Source organism: Trachymyrmex cornetzi, unplaced genomic scaffold (genome assembly GCF_001594075.2).
Source record: "Trachymyrmex cornetzi isolate Tcor2-1 unplaced genomic scaffold, Tcor1.1 scaffold117, whole genome shotgun sequence".
NCBI lineage: Eukaryota > Metazoa > Arthropoda > Insecta > Hymenoptera > Formicidae > Trachymyrmex > Trachymyrmex cornetzi.
In genome coordinates this window covers 1,248,124-1,266,626 of record NW_017295730.1, presented here as the reverse complement: position 1 = coordinate 1,266,626, position 18,503 = coordinate 1,248,124, and the positions used below count along the sequence as shown (strand labels likewise).

Below are 18,503 nucleotides of genomic sequence, written 5' to 3'. Positions count from 1 at the left end.
ATATCCGCATTTATAAGTGTATTTAAAAAATTGTATACAATCATAGACGGCGACTTTTGTGGGGTGTGTGTGGAGTATTCCACACATCAGAATTTTTTATGTTTGGAATTTCACACATAAAAAATTCTTCATAAACAATTTGAAAATAACAAGTGTTAAACTAAAAATAGTTAAATATTTTTGGAACTTTTATTTCTCGAATCTCAATCAAAATTTCAATTACACACACTGAGCGAACCAAGCGCGGCCGATAAAATATACACGCAGTTCTCTTTTAGTAGTTCGTATTTTTCTCCGCGAAGAGCGCTAGTCTATAGTTTTCCGTGCACATTTTAGTAACTAGTCTTTATTTTATTTGTGTCGAAATATACGAATTCATATTCGTATATTCGATCATATTTAGCAGCTATATTGCATGTGCACTCCGAGATTGATGAAACTTTAAATATTGATGCACCTTTGGATGAGTTCATTAAAAAAAATAAAATTCGAAGTTTAACGTTTGCTCTACGAGATTAAATTTATTAAATTTTTTCATTAAGTTTTGTTTTATAAGTTTAAGTATGTTTCAAGTTAAACTATAAATATTTATAAAATATTTATAATTTCGTTGTTCATCATTTTATACGATTATAAAAAGATTTTAATATGGAGATTAATTAAGTTCTGGAAATTTTTTGTCCTCTCCCCTTCCTCACGATCAAGTTGCTCAACTCCATACATGGCAAATCGACAAGTCGCCGCCCCTGCATACAATAAATATTATAACTACTGTTAATACTTGACGCTAGCTTTTCAAAGAAGAAATTTGCAGGATAATGATATAATCGTGTCTATTAAGGGGGCACATTAATTGAGAAAGAAGTTAAGTATAGAAGAAGAAGGTTTAAACATTTTCACAGACTCTTATTTATTCACAGACAGACAATGTCTGACAAACGTAAAATTACACATATTATTTTTAATATACAATAAGTACGAAATTGCATTTTTGCTCGCATTTTTTGCTCGTAGCAAAGAAATTGGTTTTTTATCAACGATGTCTGAAAAGCATGTTAGACCACAATTTGCATGTTCATGCTGACCGCAGACAGAAGAAAATGAGTTTATTACGTCCTTGAAGGTCAACTTTGTAGAGAAAGGAAGAGCACCGGACGACCGAATCTCGTTAAGGGCGAGTCTTGCATTTACCCCCGGCTACCCGAGACGTACTTGCACACGTTGAACAATTTATTGCATCTTTCTTGCGCGTTAAAGCGTACTATGAACCGCATACCTTATGCTTGGTTCCCAGCTGGGTCGAATCATAAATCGTACGGCTTTCTCCTTTGCTCTCTCGGACTTTCGTCCTCTGATCCTCGATCCACCACGGTCACTCTTATTTCTTATACTAGTCAGAAGACTCCTTCGTGCACCTTCAAGTGCAGCAACGTTCAAGCTTGTTCTCGTCGGATGTACGAGTTCTGCTATCTCTACTCGCTCGCGCTAGTTATTTGAATCTTTACTTCATGTGCCTTACGCGAGCTTTTACCACTCGCTTTTACCTTTCGTATGTTTACGAGCCGCTCCATTTGAAATACGAGTGCAAGCTACATCGTTATATGTTCGCAACATTTTATGCAATACTTTCGAAACAAGAACAATGTTTGTGTTAAGGGCTAGTCCATATTAACAAGATATACTTCTGTGTGAGATTTGAAAATATTTTTTTCGTGGATTTTTGGAAACATAAACTTATATTTCATTACATTTTAAATATCTCATAATCAGTGAAATCCTGTATTAATTGGACATGAAAAATATTTTAAACACAAGTACCTATAAAAACCTATAGCAGGATATTTTGAATATTTTCTGTAATTATCCAAATTTTAGTAATATTACGTAATATAAAAGAAATTTTTCGCGTATTGTTGTTAAATGTATAATAATATATAGTGCGAAATATATTGTCATATTATCGTTCTTGTAGCTACACATATACACATTGTAATTGTACTTCCACAATCTGCTTAGTTCCAAACCAAGAAATTATTTTTATTGCATATTGCAAATTTAAAAATGTGTGGACGTTTACAACTATTATAGTGGATCTCAAAATTATCCAGCATAATAGTTATAATTTTACACAATTTTTTACAATGCGCTTGAGATTAGAGAAGCCTCTAGGCTCGTCCGCTATGATTGTTGGTCGTCGATTTAATAAAAGTAACGGAAAAGTAACGAAAAGTTACTTTCTCAAGTAACGGTAACTGTAACGAGTTACTTTTAAAAATCGGTAACTAGTAACGGTAACTTGTTACTTTTCCTACTCGGTAACGAGTAACTGTAACTTGTTACTTTTAAAAAGTAACTTTCCATTCCCTGTGAATATCACTGTGATAGAGAAAAAAGTACAATTTATATAGTTATATCCGAATGCTAATATCTTTCTTCTTTCCTTAATAATTTGACAAAATACAATAATATGAAAAATTCAGACCTATAAGTCAGGCTAATAAGAGTTAACGCAGGTCAAAAAGCGTAAGGATTCTTCTCCCAAAAAGAAAAATTTTCTTCAATCAATTCGATGTTGTTGAATCATCTTTATTAAAAGTCTTGAACATTTCGATTCTCTTTCGAATCTTCTTCAGCAATCATCTTAATATTAATTTAGATTCTGCGACGGACAATATAGGTTACTCACAAGTTTCCAAAGCTGTAGTATTGTCTAAATAATATTTTAAAATTATGAAATGTCAAATTTATAAAAGATTTTTGATAGAGTAACTCACTTATAGCGCTCGCAAAATCCCATAATGAAACTTTGGATATTGAGTTAATATTAGAATTAAATTATACAATTAACAAAATATATTCTCCTTTTGTCTGTTCGGAGTGTCGAGTATTAATAACGGCAAAATTGAATTTAACAAAGGTCAGACACATAGATTTAAGTCATAATAAATAAAATGTTTAAGGTAGTACCATATATTTTCATCGAAACGTTTTAACTTTCGTTTTAAATATGTGATGTCTCTCTTATTTGTCATAGAAAAAATATATACAAGAATGAGAAACTTTAAGTTGGAAATAGTGAACAAGAAAACAAGACAAATTTAGCCGCAAGTATCACATGCAAACTCCTACATACATCACCATCCAAATTCTGTATATATAATTTATCTTGTTGAGCGTATTCTTTTAGTATTAATAACTATTGTATTTCCTCCAAACATTTGGTCTGTTTTTTGTTCCTGCACCAGACTGTTCTAGAACTCTCTTTCTCGCTTTAAACAAATATCAAACGTATATCTATCTCATTTTTAGTTCCAAAAGTGTACACTAGTTCAGCCACAGAAAACAGACCTAATGATGCATAAAAAAATACAATAAATTATTTGTTTTCAGAACGTGTTTTACGTGATGCAATTGTTACATATATAAATAATATACAATTTCTAATAGCTAAGATTTATCTCTGAAAATACTGGACCCTTCTTTGCAGAGAGCCTTTTCTAACATTTCGCAATTTCGTTCTGAAATACGTATACATATACATAGGTATATATATTTCATTGAGGGCGACTATTCGATAAGCAACAGCAAACAAACGTTACAGTATCGAATACATAATTAGTGAAATTCACAGTGAGAATTCTAATAGACAATTATATACGTCGTAGATAGAGAAGCATCATAAAATGTAGTTCTTCTAATTCTTCTTCAATTAGACGTATACGAGCGAACCACATCTTAATGAAAAACAGTTGTGATAATAGAAGCAAATAGTGGCCTCGAAAAAGAGATTGTCAGAGATTTATACGCAAGAAGTGATTTTATCAAATAATATTTTCAATAAAAAAGTTATTCTAAATCTTGAAGTTCAAGCCTTAAAATTACACTAAAAAAATATAGTCAATTTTAATAAATATTTAGTTGAATACTGCCAACTAAATATTTATTAAATATAAAGATATATTTCTTTGATACAAGAATTGTTAATTTGATTTATTATTTTTTTACTGAACAAATATTTATTTACTGTAAGTAAATGTTTAGTTGGCAGTATTGAACTAAATATTTATTAAAATTGGCTTTTTTTTCAGTGTATATACTATATGAAATAAATAAGATATATGTGTTATTAATTAAGAGGTGTCTAGGTCTAAAATATCATTGTAGGACTGTTCGTATTACGTTCACTTTTTGGTTTCGGAATCTTTATTTTCTCTCAATAACATCCGAATACATCTATTATTTCATTTTAAGTATATATAGAAATTTTGGATGATTTCAAACAGTATAATCTATGAGTTATGTATATTTTTGGGATTGTTCAGATAGTATTATTATAATTATAAGTAGTTATTTTATAGAATCACGAATAATTTTCATCAAACATTTATTCATCACGTAACCTACATTTATTGAATTGAGATTGAGACTATCATGAGATTAAGGAATGCAAATTCTAACTCAATCGAAGAAAAATCGAATATAAAATTTTTTGGATTGTCGACTAAGCGAACAGACATCGTGATGAAGTAACGCGTCACCAATACGAAAATATTAGCTATCGATAATGAAATATTTGTGCTTTTCACGTATCCCTATTTCGGGACCTGCGAATTATCCTTCTGCACCCTATATTCCGCCGGGAATGAAATATCACTCCCTCTGGGAGAATTTGATATACTGAGACACGTGCGCAAACCCCATTACATCACGTTTACGGCGACCACAACGTAGAAACTTGATAATTACATTACGTCACAACCCTCTTTTATGACAACTACATACATTACTATGAGGCATATGTGATTACAGTTTATTCCGACGATGCTTTTACACGTACAAAATAATTCAGCTTTAACAGCGATCCGGTTTTTTATAACTCATATAATAAGATGTAAGACTTGATGTATAATGCGATGCAAAATTACTTTTGATCTCTGTAAACAGCTTACATAAATAGTTTGTATAAACGAATAATAATCTTAATAAATCTATTGTATATCTTGATAAGTCTATTCTATAAATGTAAGAAGAATAATTAAACAAGCTGAGATAAACTAAAGCGCGCTAGTGTAATAAAATTGTGGACTGGAATTAAGTATTGTTATCATAATATTTATTTTTAAGATGTGTACAGAGTATATAGTGTTTAGTTTAATATTTTATATTTATACCTTCATGATTATTTAGGATCAATTAATCTTAAACATTATTAGAGATAATTCTAATTCATAATTTTTAGAAATATAGCGCCGTGATTATAAACGACTATAAACAATAGCTTATAAACAGCCAATTATCGTTTTTCGATAATTTTGTAATGATTATTGGTTTTGATTCTGCACAATATTATAATTTCATATTTATTCTATTATAATATATTATAATTAGCTCGATTAATTTCGTTCACGTTGCCGCGATTCAGGAAGTTAGAATTCGCGTTGTTAAATAATTGTCCATTCATTGATAACGCGGTGATACGTAAATATTTTAGTCGTTGTTAATGGCAATTTAGTATATATTTGTTACCAGGTTGAAATAAAGAGCCGAACGAAACGACAACTGCGATTATACACAGGACATGTAATTACCGATAGAGCCGCGGATTCGTCGCACAGGCTATCGTGTAGCAGCACGTATGTAATTATTGGGTTACTGTCAGGCATATCTTGTCGGCGAGTTTTATCGCGATTAAAACGAGATAGAGTTTGTGGCGGTGAAAACAATCAATACGATACCAATGCATCGTGTGTCAATTCACCGAGATTGAATTTCGACCGCGGACAATCTCGCTTTTTTCCGACCAATGTGAATCCCTAAAATGGATAAGTGTCAGTCATATCACACAGTTAATTTGTTAAGTCGATTACACGACGACTTAAGAGATAACAGTTAATGAAGTAATATAAAAGCTTATAAAATTTTATAAATTATTTTAAGATATATCAAATAAATATTACTGTTTCAATAATATATACATATTGACAAAAAATATTTTTAAAAGTTACTTTATGTTTTTTTATATATTTTTACTTTATATTTTTTTCCAAGTTTAATACAGTATTGTGTTTTTTCAAATTTTTGATAGAGATATTTCTATTTAAAGAAAATATCTTTTTCAGAATTGAAAAAAAAGGAAGAACAACATATAAATAGATCATAATTGTTATAACAATTTCCTTAAATACTGGAAATTAATTAACTCATAGCATAGTGTCTCTGTTATTAATATTGATATATATTAACATCAAGATGATAATATATAACATACAGTTGAATAAATCGTCAATTGATAAATTAGCATTTATTTATTTCGTCGACGATTCATTAAAAAGATTGTTTTATTCACATAATTTATATCAGATTCATATTTTTTTCATAGCGAGATCTATCGAACTATCGCAATGTACTAGCCTAATATAAAAAATTATAATGTCACTCACCGTCTTCAGCGTCTCGAAGTTTCCTCTCTTCAACATATCTATTAACCTCTGATGTTCCATTTCCTCCTTTGTCATATACATCTTCTTATTCTTCAACTTCTCGTTTTCATAATCGTCGCACAAGATATTGTGAAAATTCACCTGCTGTACCACATGATCCGGTTTTGTTTGCTCGACGGGATTTTCCGGCAGATCTTGCTCAAATTGCAGGTTCTTAACGAGAACTTCATTAACCACTGCACCACGTTCGTCAGCATTTTTTGTCATTTCTTCAACTACGCATTCTTGCAACTTTTCATCGAACTGAAGTTTATTCCGAGAAAGTTCTTCCTCAGCTTTCAACCTCGAGTCTTTCTGACTCTCTAGTTCATCGACAGGAATTGTAGCGGTTGATAAATTGCTATTCTCTCGCGAATGAATCGTCAGTTGGTTCTGATCTTCTCGTGAAGCGTCCTCGTAAACGCCCACGAGATCTTGGAGGATTGTCAACTCGTCTGGATCTTGTCTAATCTCTTCGTGACCTCTGGATTCTTTCATCTCTGGAGATCGAGACCTGATACTTGATTTAATGTCATCCTGACAAGATGACGCTGATTGGAAAGTGGCAAAAGTTCTCGCGGGTTCATTAAAAACAACCTGCTGCTGTGGATTCCACTTAACATAAATTGGATTTTCCTTTCTCTTATCCGATTTGCCGTTTGGTAAACTCTTCTGCACCTTCAGACACTGCTTCAATCCGATCTCCGGATACCTACAGACCAAGTTTTCGCTCTTTCGATCGTCCTCCTCAATTGTTTCAAGATATTCGTGTCGTAACTCGCCAGTTTTGTCGAACGTCTCGTCCTCGAGCGTCAATGGCGTTTCTTTGGCAGTTGATTCTCGATCTTTAGAAACGCCGACCTTTTCACCGTAAGGTGATGTTTGCAGAGAAGGTCGAAGAATTGATTCAAGGTCATCTGCGTGGATTACTTGTGGTTGCAGGCTACGTTCGTAGATCCTCTCCACGTGATCGGGAGAAGCATAACGCGTGATTCTGACGGACGGAACGATTTCGCAGACAGCAATCTTGGATCTTGTAGCATTCTGCTCATTCGATTGTTGCTGCGAATCATTGATCGTGGTGTAAACTCGGTTGTTTGGTTTGAAGCTGGATGAAGGTGTGCTAATTGACATATTCGCTCGATCTTGCGATCCTGCATCTTGCGAAGATACACCAAGATCTTTGCGCGGTAGGATCAATGGTCTTTTAGCCTCCATCGATGCTCCTGCGACCTGTTGACACCTGTTTCGCGGAGTACGTGACTCCACTTGACCTTGAAGAGCTCTAACACGAGCACTAACAGCTGAGCCATAAATCGGTTGTTCGTGTCGCGATTGATCGATCGATCTAGGCTCTTTTCGGACGTCGCTACAAAACTGAAGTCGGCGTCGCGGCGATTCGATCGCGACGCGGTCAGATTCCGCCGACGAAACGATCCTCGAGCTACCTCGTGAATAGTTTGCAGCGCATCTCGCCGACACTTCCGTCGATTTACAAGTCACCTCGACCGTTTTATCGGCAGCGCCGGGTTGCGGCGTCAGCCTGCTTGCCGTAGCAGCCGGCCGCCTACTTTCTCCGTCCTTATTTGGTGAGATCGGTTCGCCTTGGTCACTAAAGCTGCCTCCAAGCAATGGTAGGCCCTTCGTGGGGCCCGGCTCGCACGACGGGTCCATCTCCTCCTTAGCAAGTGAGTGCGCAGCAGCCGCCGACGCACAGTTTTCATCCATTCCGTTTCCAGAACGCTTCAAGGACGGCCTCCTATAGGAAATAATTGATGATGTCGTTGTCGTTGCTGTCGCCATCGTCGTCGTACCGATAGACATCTCGATTATCTTCGAATTGCTGTTAATACTTGTCCTACTGTGATCAGACTCACTTATCACCTTTGTCAAATTCATAATCCTACTCGATGCTGTAGGTTTCTCTTCAAGATTCGCTTCGACACGCCTGGACTTGAAACTCGAACCAAGGAGTCCTCTCTGAGGGATCCTGGAGGCTGGATTGGAATCACCAAATTTCGATGATGTGATATTCGACTGAGCACTGAAGCCATAATCCTGCTGCTTACTTCTCACCGCCAAGTACTCTTTGTACGTGCCTTTACTGGTGTTCACACCGACGTTCACCTTCTCCGGCCTGACGCGCTCCAACCTGCGATTCACGCGAGTCAGGTCGTCATAACTCGACGAGGTTCCTCCATTTAATCTGTCCTTCGCTTCGTCGGTCGATGTCCGAGATCGTGATTCTTGACCACGATATCTTCGCTGATTCTTCTCAGCGCTGCTGTTGGACCTCGTCAAAGGTTTTTCACGAGGAGCTGCCGGAAAGTTTTGACTGTGCGCTTGATTCAACCATTCGTCTACCCTTTTCTGGACTTCTCCTTTGCGTAGTAAGATCTCAGGCATCTTCGAACGACTACTTTCGATTGTATCCATTGTAACTGGCGGCGAAACATAACAGATATCTTGTTGATGTCCTTTATTAAAGTCCTTCTGTCTATCCCGCGAACGCTGTCTCACTTGAGTCTGCTGGTTCACCTTTAGCACCGCTTGAATTTTTTCCCTCGTCGGAATAGATTTAGTTTGAATCTTTGCACTGGATTTTACCTGCTTTGACTTTACCTGCTGCCGTTTCTGCTGATTCATCATTATTGCCTCGAAATTTGTCACACTGATATTACCAACATCACTGAGGTCCGATGATCTACGATAGTCTAGATCCTCGTATTCATCCAGAATATTATTCACCGATTGAGTGTCAATCGAGCTGATGCTCTTCGACTTGTTTCTCGCGACACTCTCGTCGCTGCTCGAGTAATTGCTCTGTTGCTGCTGCTGACGCTCTCGGCTGATCTGTCGCTTGGGACGTAGCTTTGACTTCTGATATTTTATCACCGCGTTTTCGAAATGCGACGAAGCGCCTTCGATCTCTGCGCTTTGGTCCGTCTTCGAAGCGGACGATTGACGCGCGTAACGTTGCTGAGACGACTCCCGCCGATGATTGAGCATCTTGCCGTCGTCAGACATCGGCAAGTCCCGCCTAGCAATTGCCGATAAACCGGAAGCCCGGAAGGTCGTGAAGTTCTGCACGTTCCGCGAACACGTGTCCTCCTCGACGTTCGTCAACCCTTTCGACGTGATCCATGAAGTGATCGGACGAGAGGCGCCGCCGTCCACATTGATCGCATCCTCATCGGCCAAAGGAATGTTGCTGCCGACATTGGATTTTGAAATGATCTCATCGTTCATCTTCTATCGCAAAACGGCATTTTAGTAGTATCTTCTCAAAGAGAATAGGAACGAATACTGATGACTCGAAGAGATCCTGAAATGGAAATATTTAAATATATAGATTCTGGTAAAAATGTTTGAGAAGAAAAAGAGAAAATAAATTTGAGTCTTTATAAAATTATATTTGATACACACTGAGAAAAATGTTCTAATTGGATCAACAAGAAGTATTTAAAAAAACGAATTCTGATTATATGAATCAGAATAAACATTTTTCCGGTTTAAAATTTTGAAATTGTGGAAGAAAGTTTAAAAAAAAATATTTTACAGATGATTTTTGCTTAAATGTCAAATAATTTTTCCTAACATCGTATATAATATTGATTTGTTCCGGAATTATGATTTAACATGAAAAATCTACAGTTTCTAAATAGACAACTATCGTGTAGAATACACCAAGAAAAAAAATTAACTAATTAAATTTTAATAAATATTAATATACAATGATAATAATAATAAAATGTCTAACTGGGCGTTAGGAATCAGCGCCGGATATAATATTGCGCAAAGCTAACTAATACCTATTCATAAATCAAAAATTCACTTTTGGACGTTTCGTTAATAAATATTTCTTTGAATAGTCCTAGCGGAATATTTACTAAATGTAAACACATATTTATTAGATACGAGAACCATTGATTTAACTATTTTTTCATTTATCATTTTTTACATTTTTTTCATTTATTTAAATATTTATTTACCGTAAACATTCTGCTAGGACTATTCAAAGAAATGTTTATTAAAATTTAATAGTTATTTTTCTCAGTGTGTATGAAAACACATATCATTATATAGACGTGCACGGTTATTTTAGATACACTGAGAATGGAGAAAATTAACGCAATTTGTCAACTAATTTTATCAGCTTTGATAACGGAATTAACTACGTAAAATTGTAGAAACTGCTCCTCCATGACTGCTTGCATACGAGTAGCAAAAATTATCCACTAGAAACATTCATGCAGGAACTGTTCCCGCAAATTCAACGTAATAAAGTCTCAAACTCGCAGATGCGTGACGTGAAGTGAAGGAACGTTCTCCTCATTAATTTTTCAACCTGCACGAAATTTACGTGCGTGTGCCGCTAAATGATACCGCCGCGGCTGCATTTCCGCTTGAACTCTATATGCGCATTATGCGCCATTTTAATTTACGGACACAGACTATTGTTTTGCCAGTGAGTCAACAAAGTCACAATAATTTAATGACAAAGGTCGGTGAAATGATTTCCGCAAATTTTGAAAAAAAAATGTCTGAAAAATTTCTGGGAAAAATCTGTGGTAGAAATGTATGCAATTTTTTTAGACACCCATCCTGTTATTGTCTAGTATTACTGTATTCTCATTAATTGTAACAGTACTATGTAGAAAATGGACAAGAACTTGATAGAATTTTATTCAGTGCTGAAACTTTTCCTAATAAAACTTTGCGTGGACACACACCTGCCCAGTTATTTTTTACTATTAAGTAGATTCATTAATTAAAGTACTGCGTAGTCCATTTATTGTCCTGTTTTTGTTCAGTAAAAAGTGTACAGATTTTGCGCATCTTTTATGCGCAGTAACCACAGGCAGAGCATTACATCTTGATTAGAGTTCTAAGTAGTTTCACTTCTCATTTATTAAACAGGGTTAATATAATTCCTTTGAGTAACTGCTAAAAAAATGCGTGAAATTTCTACCAAAGATTTAACAACATTTAATTCTGCAAATGAAAAAGTACGTGTCTGGGCTATGAGAATCAGAGCTATCTTACGAGATAGTGTTAAGTTTAAGATTAAAATTCCCCTCGGCAAAATTCGCTATTTCGAACTCAACCACGTTTCAGAAATCTCGCCGATCAGCGATAAATAGCAGAAGGCGCGCTTCCGTAACGATTGCAGCGATCCGACGCCGCCATCGTTTGCCAACATTGGAGGCACGTTTTATCGTTCGTGGAATTTCCGGTAGCTGACCGGTATCCGGTTTGAATTAATTCGGTTCCTGAGCTCGAGGACATTAAATATTATAATGTGTTTGCCCTGAGGAAGTCGTGCGTAGAATCCTTAAGAAACTCAAGAGATTAACGGAATTTAATATACCGGCAGAGAGAAAGAGAGAGAGAGAGAGAAAGAGAGAGAAACCGTGCGAAACAACATTATTTCTTCGTAAAGTCAGTTTACAAGTTTATGTAGCGCCTTGTACATTATTAGGAAAATATCATCAACGCGTCTAAGGAAATTTTTAAGCAATGAAAATAGTACTTTCTTTGTTAAAGCATATAAACATTCATTTCAAGCTTATAATATTTCATGCAAAATTGAATTTATAAAATATAGTAATGTACCTAAAATACTTATCTATATTAATATCTTCCCTAGCTCGACCGAAGTGATTTTCTTCTAAGAATTTTTTTTATATATTATAAAATATATAAAAAAGGAAATTAAAATGAATAATTTTATACATCTACAAATATACTAGTTAATTGTATTTCATAGCTTAAAGACTAAACTAACATTATATAACTAAAATATTAATACAAAATACAGCGACAGTAGACAAATTAGCTCAGACAAGTTTAGAAAAATTCTTTAAATAAGCAAGTTTTAGATGTTCTTATTCCGCTTTACATATTTTCAACGTGTGAAATGCAAATCAATTTCGAAAAGCATTCTCTTTGTGTATAACTGCGTTTTTATGTCAATTACCAACAATATACTTCTTTCCTAAAATTACACGTCGATAATGTATTTGTATATAATTAACAAGATGTAATTCGTGAAAATCTGGTTTACAGTTGAGAGATCATATATGTATATAGCAAAATAGTCTCGAATACAAATCGAACGAAATCGTGATTAATGAGATGAAAATACGAAAATTCGTGCTACTTATCGGACTCATCAACTGGATTAATTGCAAATTGCGTATTTTCGGCAAACAATCGGTTTTCAGCGATGATGTATCGCTCGACAAAAATAAAGATCGGCCCGGCGATAAATATTCATAAAACAATACACGATAAGGGTATGAGGCAGCTATGTAATCCGATAATATTCACGAGCGGCATAAAAAGGGAATGGTGGATTTTATTCCATTTAATTAGAATCCATTGCGCGATAGCTATCGCCGATATAATTTAACAATGCGTTAAAATCAGCGAACGCATAAAGTAAATATCAAACGAGAATCGCTCAGAACATCGGGAACATCGTCACGGGGAGGGTGGATGCAACTCATATGAGGCTGTAAGATCGTGCGCGCGAGTGGTGTAAATTAAATTAAACTGTCGCGGTTTCGCTGCTGTATTACTGCGAGCTCTTCTGGCACTCTAATGATTCCCATACAAGCACAGGCTTTGAAGCCCCCTGGCTGGAATTCTACTTTTAGATCGCAGATAACGCGTAACCCACCACGTCGTAACGAAACATGCGTGAATCATGCGTGACATGGTAACGTCGGCGTTAAATTGACCTTAAAATTCGGCAGAATTACAAGTCCCCTTGTTCGTTTGGCCAAAATTATTTGATTAATTTCATTTTAATTGAATTCGTTTGTATTCGCGTGTGCCATCCAATTACAAAAATTTTACATAAAAACAGATTTCTCTATAACTTTATCAAATTCATATCGCAAGTCCTCATGCGTTGGACCAGAATTATTTGATTAATTTAATCTTAATTTGATTCGTTTATATTCGCGTGTGCTATCCAGTTTACAAAAATTTCACATAAAAATAAATTGCTTTGTAACTTTATCAAATTCATGAAAAATAATGTATTACAATAGATTTATGCTTTTCGTATTATGAAATATGCAACGAAAGAATGGAGGCTGTCAAAATAAACTGAGAAAAAAATAGAAGTGCAGATAATCAAGGCAGCCCGACAGAAAAAGATATATCAGAATAAATTTCTCTCTGAAAAATGTTTTTATTAAAAGTTTTAATTACGTCATTGCGTAATATGTAAATGAGAGTAAGGATTGTGCTTACACTTGATAATATCCGTTTCCTGATAAAAGTATTTACCGTGTGTACCCCAGGAATGCGAGCCATAGATGTGCTAGCTAGCGTAATTAACGGTACTGGAAAATTCAGGTGTTTCCGCGAATGCACTGACCCGAATCCTCTACGCGCGCACTAACACGCGATGCACGAAGGTGACTACGATCTGCGGTGATTATCGCGATTTATCGTCTATGGACACTCGTCGCGATTCAACTCATGATATGATCTCGTTAGCAAGCCCTTAGTATTCGCCGTTGCGCAATGCTATTCCTTGCAACTTACAGCAGTTAGAAGCAAGATATTATGGTGTCAGAAGGAAAATATAACATAAATGACATGTAACTTTTTCTACTACATCTTGAAATAAATAATTTTCCACATATGTTTAAACAGGAACTTTCATCATTTTTAACGTAATCGTAAATATATGAGTGTGTATGTATTTATTTATGTTTTATTTTTGTAATATATGTATATATAACATACAATATATGACATGCGTACAATTTGGGCCATGACAACCTGATAAAAAAATAAAAAATTTATCGAATTTAATACTCGTAAAATATGTATAGGGTAACTCCAGTATATATATACGCCGCACCTATCAAAAACTTAATTTATTAAGTATTATTTACTATGTTTAAAATAAACGAACTATATCAGTAAAAACTTTGTACTGTCTACTACTAAGAAAAAAATATTAGAAATCCGAAATATTTAGTTTTCGTATTAAAAAATAAACTTTTTGAAATCTTGCATTTTTGCTATATATAGATAATGGGTGGATATATGGCAAAAATGCAAGGGTTTCAACAAACTAAACAAAAAATACGAAAGCAAAGCACTTGTATTTTGCTAAAACATGCTTTACTATTCCTCTACACGTATGTATCACGAAATAACCACTAGGTCTTTTACACACCTTACAGTAATTATTTTATGTAGATTATAATTTATGATGATGCTACTTGTTACATATACAGTGACAAATCGGTTCAACTCATAATAATTTCATTAATATTAATAGTAAGAAGCTAAAAAATTATAACTCAATACTAATATAACATAAAGGCATGTAACAAAGTAGTTGCGAGAAAATTACCCCCACTCCTTCTATTTTTTCTGACTTTCGCGGCGTAAATCCCACCGCGACGTATATACCGGAGTTACCCTATACGGAATATACATTATATTCCGTATGTACGAGTAATAATATATGTACATACATTACAGCTATAATCTCAGAAAGTTCTATTTCGCAAAATGCCTTTGCAGATTTGTTCTCACTATTTGCAAAAAGCAATATATTCCGCTAAGAACTGCGAGATGTTCACGGCGAATCGGTGCCGCGCATATACATAATTCATCGATTGACATTCCCGAATGAATTGCAGCGTTAGAATCGCGGTGAGACGACAATGGAATGCAAAAATGATCGCGTGGGCTTAACGACCATGGCACGGTTGCGTAAAAACGAGGGATGGTAATCGACCTACGATCGCGAAAAGCAAATACCTACTTTGGGAACTGACTCGTTAGCCGAGCGCGAGGTACTGTACACGCTATTTAAACCTTTTAACCTTTCAATTAATCGGGTAACGAGATCTTTGATCTCGTCCATCTAAGGTTGGCTACGGATCATCTGGATTATTTATGCTGGCCGGTGCTTTAAATTTCTTCTAATTTTGGAAAACTAAAAATAAATTAACTAAAAATAAAACATAAAATTTTATTCGGGTGCAAATGTACACATACATAATGTAATATGTTATAATGAAAAATATATAACAGCAAAATCAAGTATAAACAATTTTAATATTACTATTTAAAAAATTATTATTTTTAAATTTATATATTATTTAAAAAATTTTACAATTTTAATGTTATTTTAAAATATTAACGCTTTTATCTTTCTTTTTTCTTCTTTCAATCCTCTGCTTGGATTTGGACTCAATATGAAGGGTCACAGTACCATGCGATAACTTATTTTTCTTTTAATGGAATTTTCATTAAATGCTCTTAAAAGTAATAATAATATATACCGAAAAAAAGAGAGTAAGAGAGAGAGAGAGAGAACGAATATAAAAATACATATAAAATTTCTTATCATTAATCTCAACATAAAAATTAGATTGTATATTATGATCACTATTGGCCCCAAGGAATATTATCTATAAAAATTTTGTTGGAAGTACTCTCATAATATTAATTACAGGAAAGTATAATGGTCAATAATGAAAATAAAGAAAAACGAAATTATTAAGTATCATAATGTATAAAAATATATAGAACGTTTGTATAAAAAAAAAATTTATTTTCGTGTTATATTTTCTATAATATTTATTCTAAAAACATTGAAAATAAGATAAAATGAGAAAATTATTTATTTAAACGCGACAAGTTGTTGCAGTTTAATCGAGTACTTTATCAACATGTTATTTTATCAATATTTAACGTGCATTAACATGCATTCATTGTTAAACATCTAAATATAGCGTTAAATTATTGTAAGAGAAACTAATTTACTTGAATACTCTGATGAAAATGTTATAGTTTATTCTATTGAAATATTGAGATATAATCGATTTTTATTTTTCTCTCAAAATAAAATCTAGTGCAGAGCAAATAAAAACGTTTTATACGCAAAAGAAGAAATATTTATTTGATTTCACACTTGCTTATGAAAATGTTATATTTAATTTGGTTTAAATATTGATATTATTCCGACCAATCTATTGTTGTTTGTCTCTTAAAATAAAACGCAATGCAACAAATGGCAACATATTAAGAAGGAATAATCATGCGGACGGTGACACTTACACGCGCGGAAATCAGCTTTCAGGGTACTCAATCGTAATCGCGGGTGTTTTGTCAATTACTTCGTTCAACCGACAATACTTCTCGTGTAGAGACCGGAAGACACGGTCGTTTCCTGCGGTAGCGCCGTAATAAAACGTACACCGCACGTCTCGTAGCGCACACGAGAGCAATCTTATCGAGGATCGAGTACTCTGTGCGCGTTTAGCATACGTGCGCGCGTGTATGCGTATGTGATTAAGCGCCGTCGAGCAGCAACATTATCTGGCGATATGTAGGTGAGCACCAATCCTTTAGGAAGATTAATGACCCCGTATTATCTGGTCGATATAGTGTGGTGGTCAGGCTGAGACTTTTTAAACGTGCGGGAAGACCTTCGCCTTGGACTCTACTTCACCGCCGTTCGTTTATCATCCCGACGAGTACTTGTCGCGCGATATTTCCAATCGCGTATCTCGTATCGCTCGTAATTCAGATTTGCCGTTCGTTATGTGTCTACCATTCGTATGTATTACGAACTATTATGCTGCGCACGTCTGGTATCCCTCAGGCGTTCGCCGATGGTCGATTTTAATATCGCACATGTCACCATTATGCACGACATTATTTTCGAATTAAATAATACGAGTACGCACCTCAGGCAACAAAATAAATCAAGCTCGGGACTGCTTCAGCTTCAGTTTTTCCATCCTATTTTCCAAAGATAGAACAATCAGTCATTCACCGTCTATCTTTGGTTGCGATATAAAAATACGAATGTTCGTTAAATGGCTTTATAGTTTGCTCTACTGTAAAGTTTGTTTGCATATTTTATACACAATCTAACAGAAAATTTCTCTTATAAAATTTCTTTTCATATTTTAACACGTAATCTAACATAGAATTCTACTGAAGTAACGTTACGTTGAACAAGTCATCAATTTTTTATCGGACTCAAAAATCAGATCTATGATGCTTATAGGCTTATACCGGTAAGATTACACTGTTGGGATATGATTCTTGGTTGCTCAAGAGAGCCAAACTACCTCATATATTTCTTTCTTCTAGATATAATTTCTCTGACAACGATATATCGATTTTATCCGACCGCTAGCGTCTTTGCTAACTATTCTTTTAGGTAGTATATACCGATCCCTTCCGGCGAGTGGTCTCTGAAAACGTTGCGGTCCTCTTTCACAATCCTCTCTTGCCTCTTCCCTTCTTCTAAAGTCTAAACCGTTGGGCTATTCACGTCTTTGACAGAGTTGCCTTCAGGGTGGATAACCCGACCGCAGCTACGTGGGGCCTACGCACTCGAATTTTTCAAATGACTCGCTGTTTCTACTCATGTGAAGGAGTAGACAATTTCATAATTTTTTTATGCATAGAAACATAATAATTAATAATCTAGAAGTCTAGTTTAAATAAATGGACAAAATTTTTGTGGATTAAAATTTATTTAAAAATTATGAAAGTATTGTGTGTTTACATAAATACAGTGATCTAAAATAATTGTTATGGGAATATAAAATAATATTACGATTGTTTATTATAATAGTCGCACATCAAAATAATAGAGAAATTACTTAAATTATATTATAATATAACTATTTTATAATAATGCATAAGTACATATATGCATTATATTTCTACACGCTTCATAATCTTTCTGTAAAAAGTTTCGATTTCCGACAGAGTTGTCTCTCTTACGACGGCTCCAAGAAGTACTTCGCAACCTTTTTGCTCGTCTTAACATTCTCCGCGTAGGTCCCTTCGCTCTGGGTTGCACATGCGGCCCCCAAAGCCCGGTTCCCCCATTCTTTTGTTCTCGCCATGCTCTCTCTCTCTCTGTTATTTTTTTCTCCTATCCCCACGACGTACGACCGTACGAGATCTGCCAGAAGAGACTCGCTTTTTTCGACAAACAAACCACACGAACAAACA

The 18,503-nt window shown here is 34.7% G+C and overlaps 1 protein-coding gene across 1 annotated transcript; it reads right to left on the bottom strand.

The window, feature by feature from the left end:
• Window positions 1–5,723: 5,723 nt before the first annotated feature.
• On the bottom strand, window positions 5,724–9,728 carry LOC108765186 (uncharacterized). The gene is made up of 2 exons (XM_018513776.1): window positions 6,441–9,728; window positions 5,724–5,813 (listed from the first exon to the last, which is right to left on the bottom strand). The coding sequence occupies exons 1-2, from the start codon at window positions 9,726–9,728 to the stop codon at window positions 5,724–5,726; spliced, it is 3,378 nt and encodes a 1,125-aa protein (XP_018369278.1).
• Between the last annotated feature and the right edge of the window lie 8,775 nt (window positions 9,729–18,503).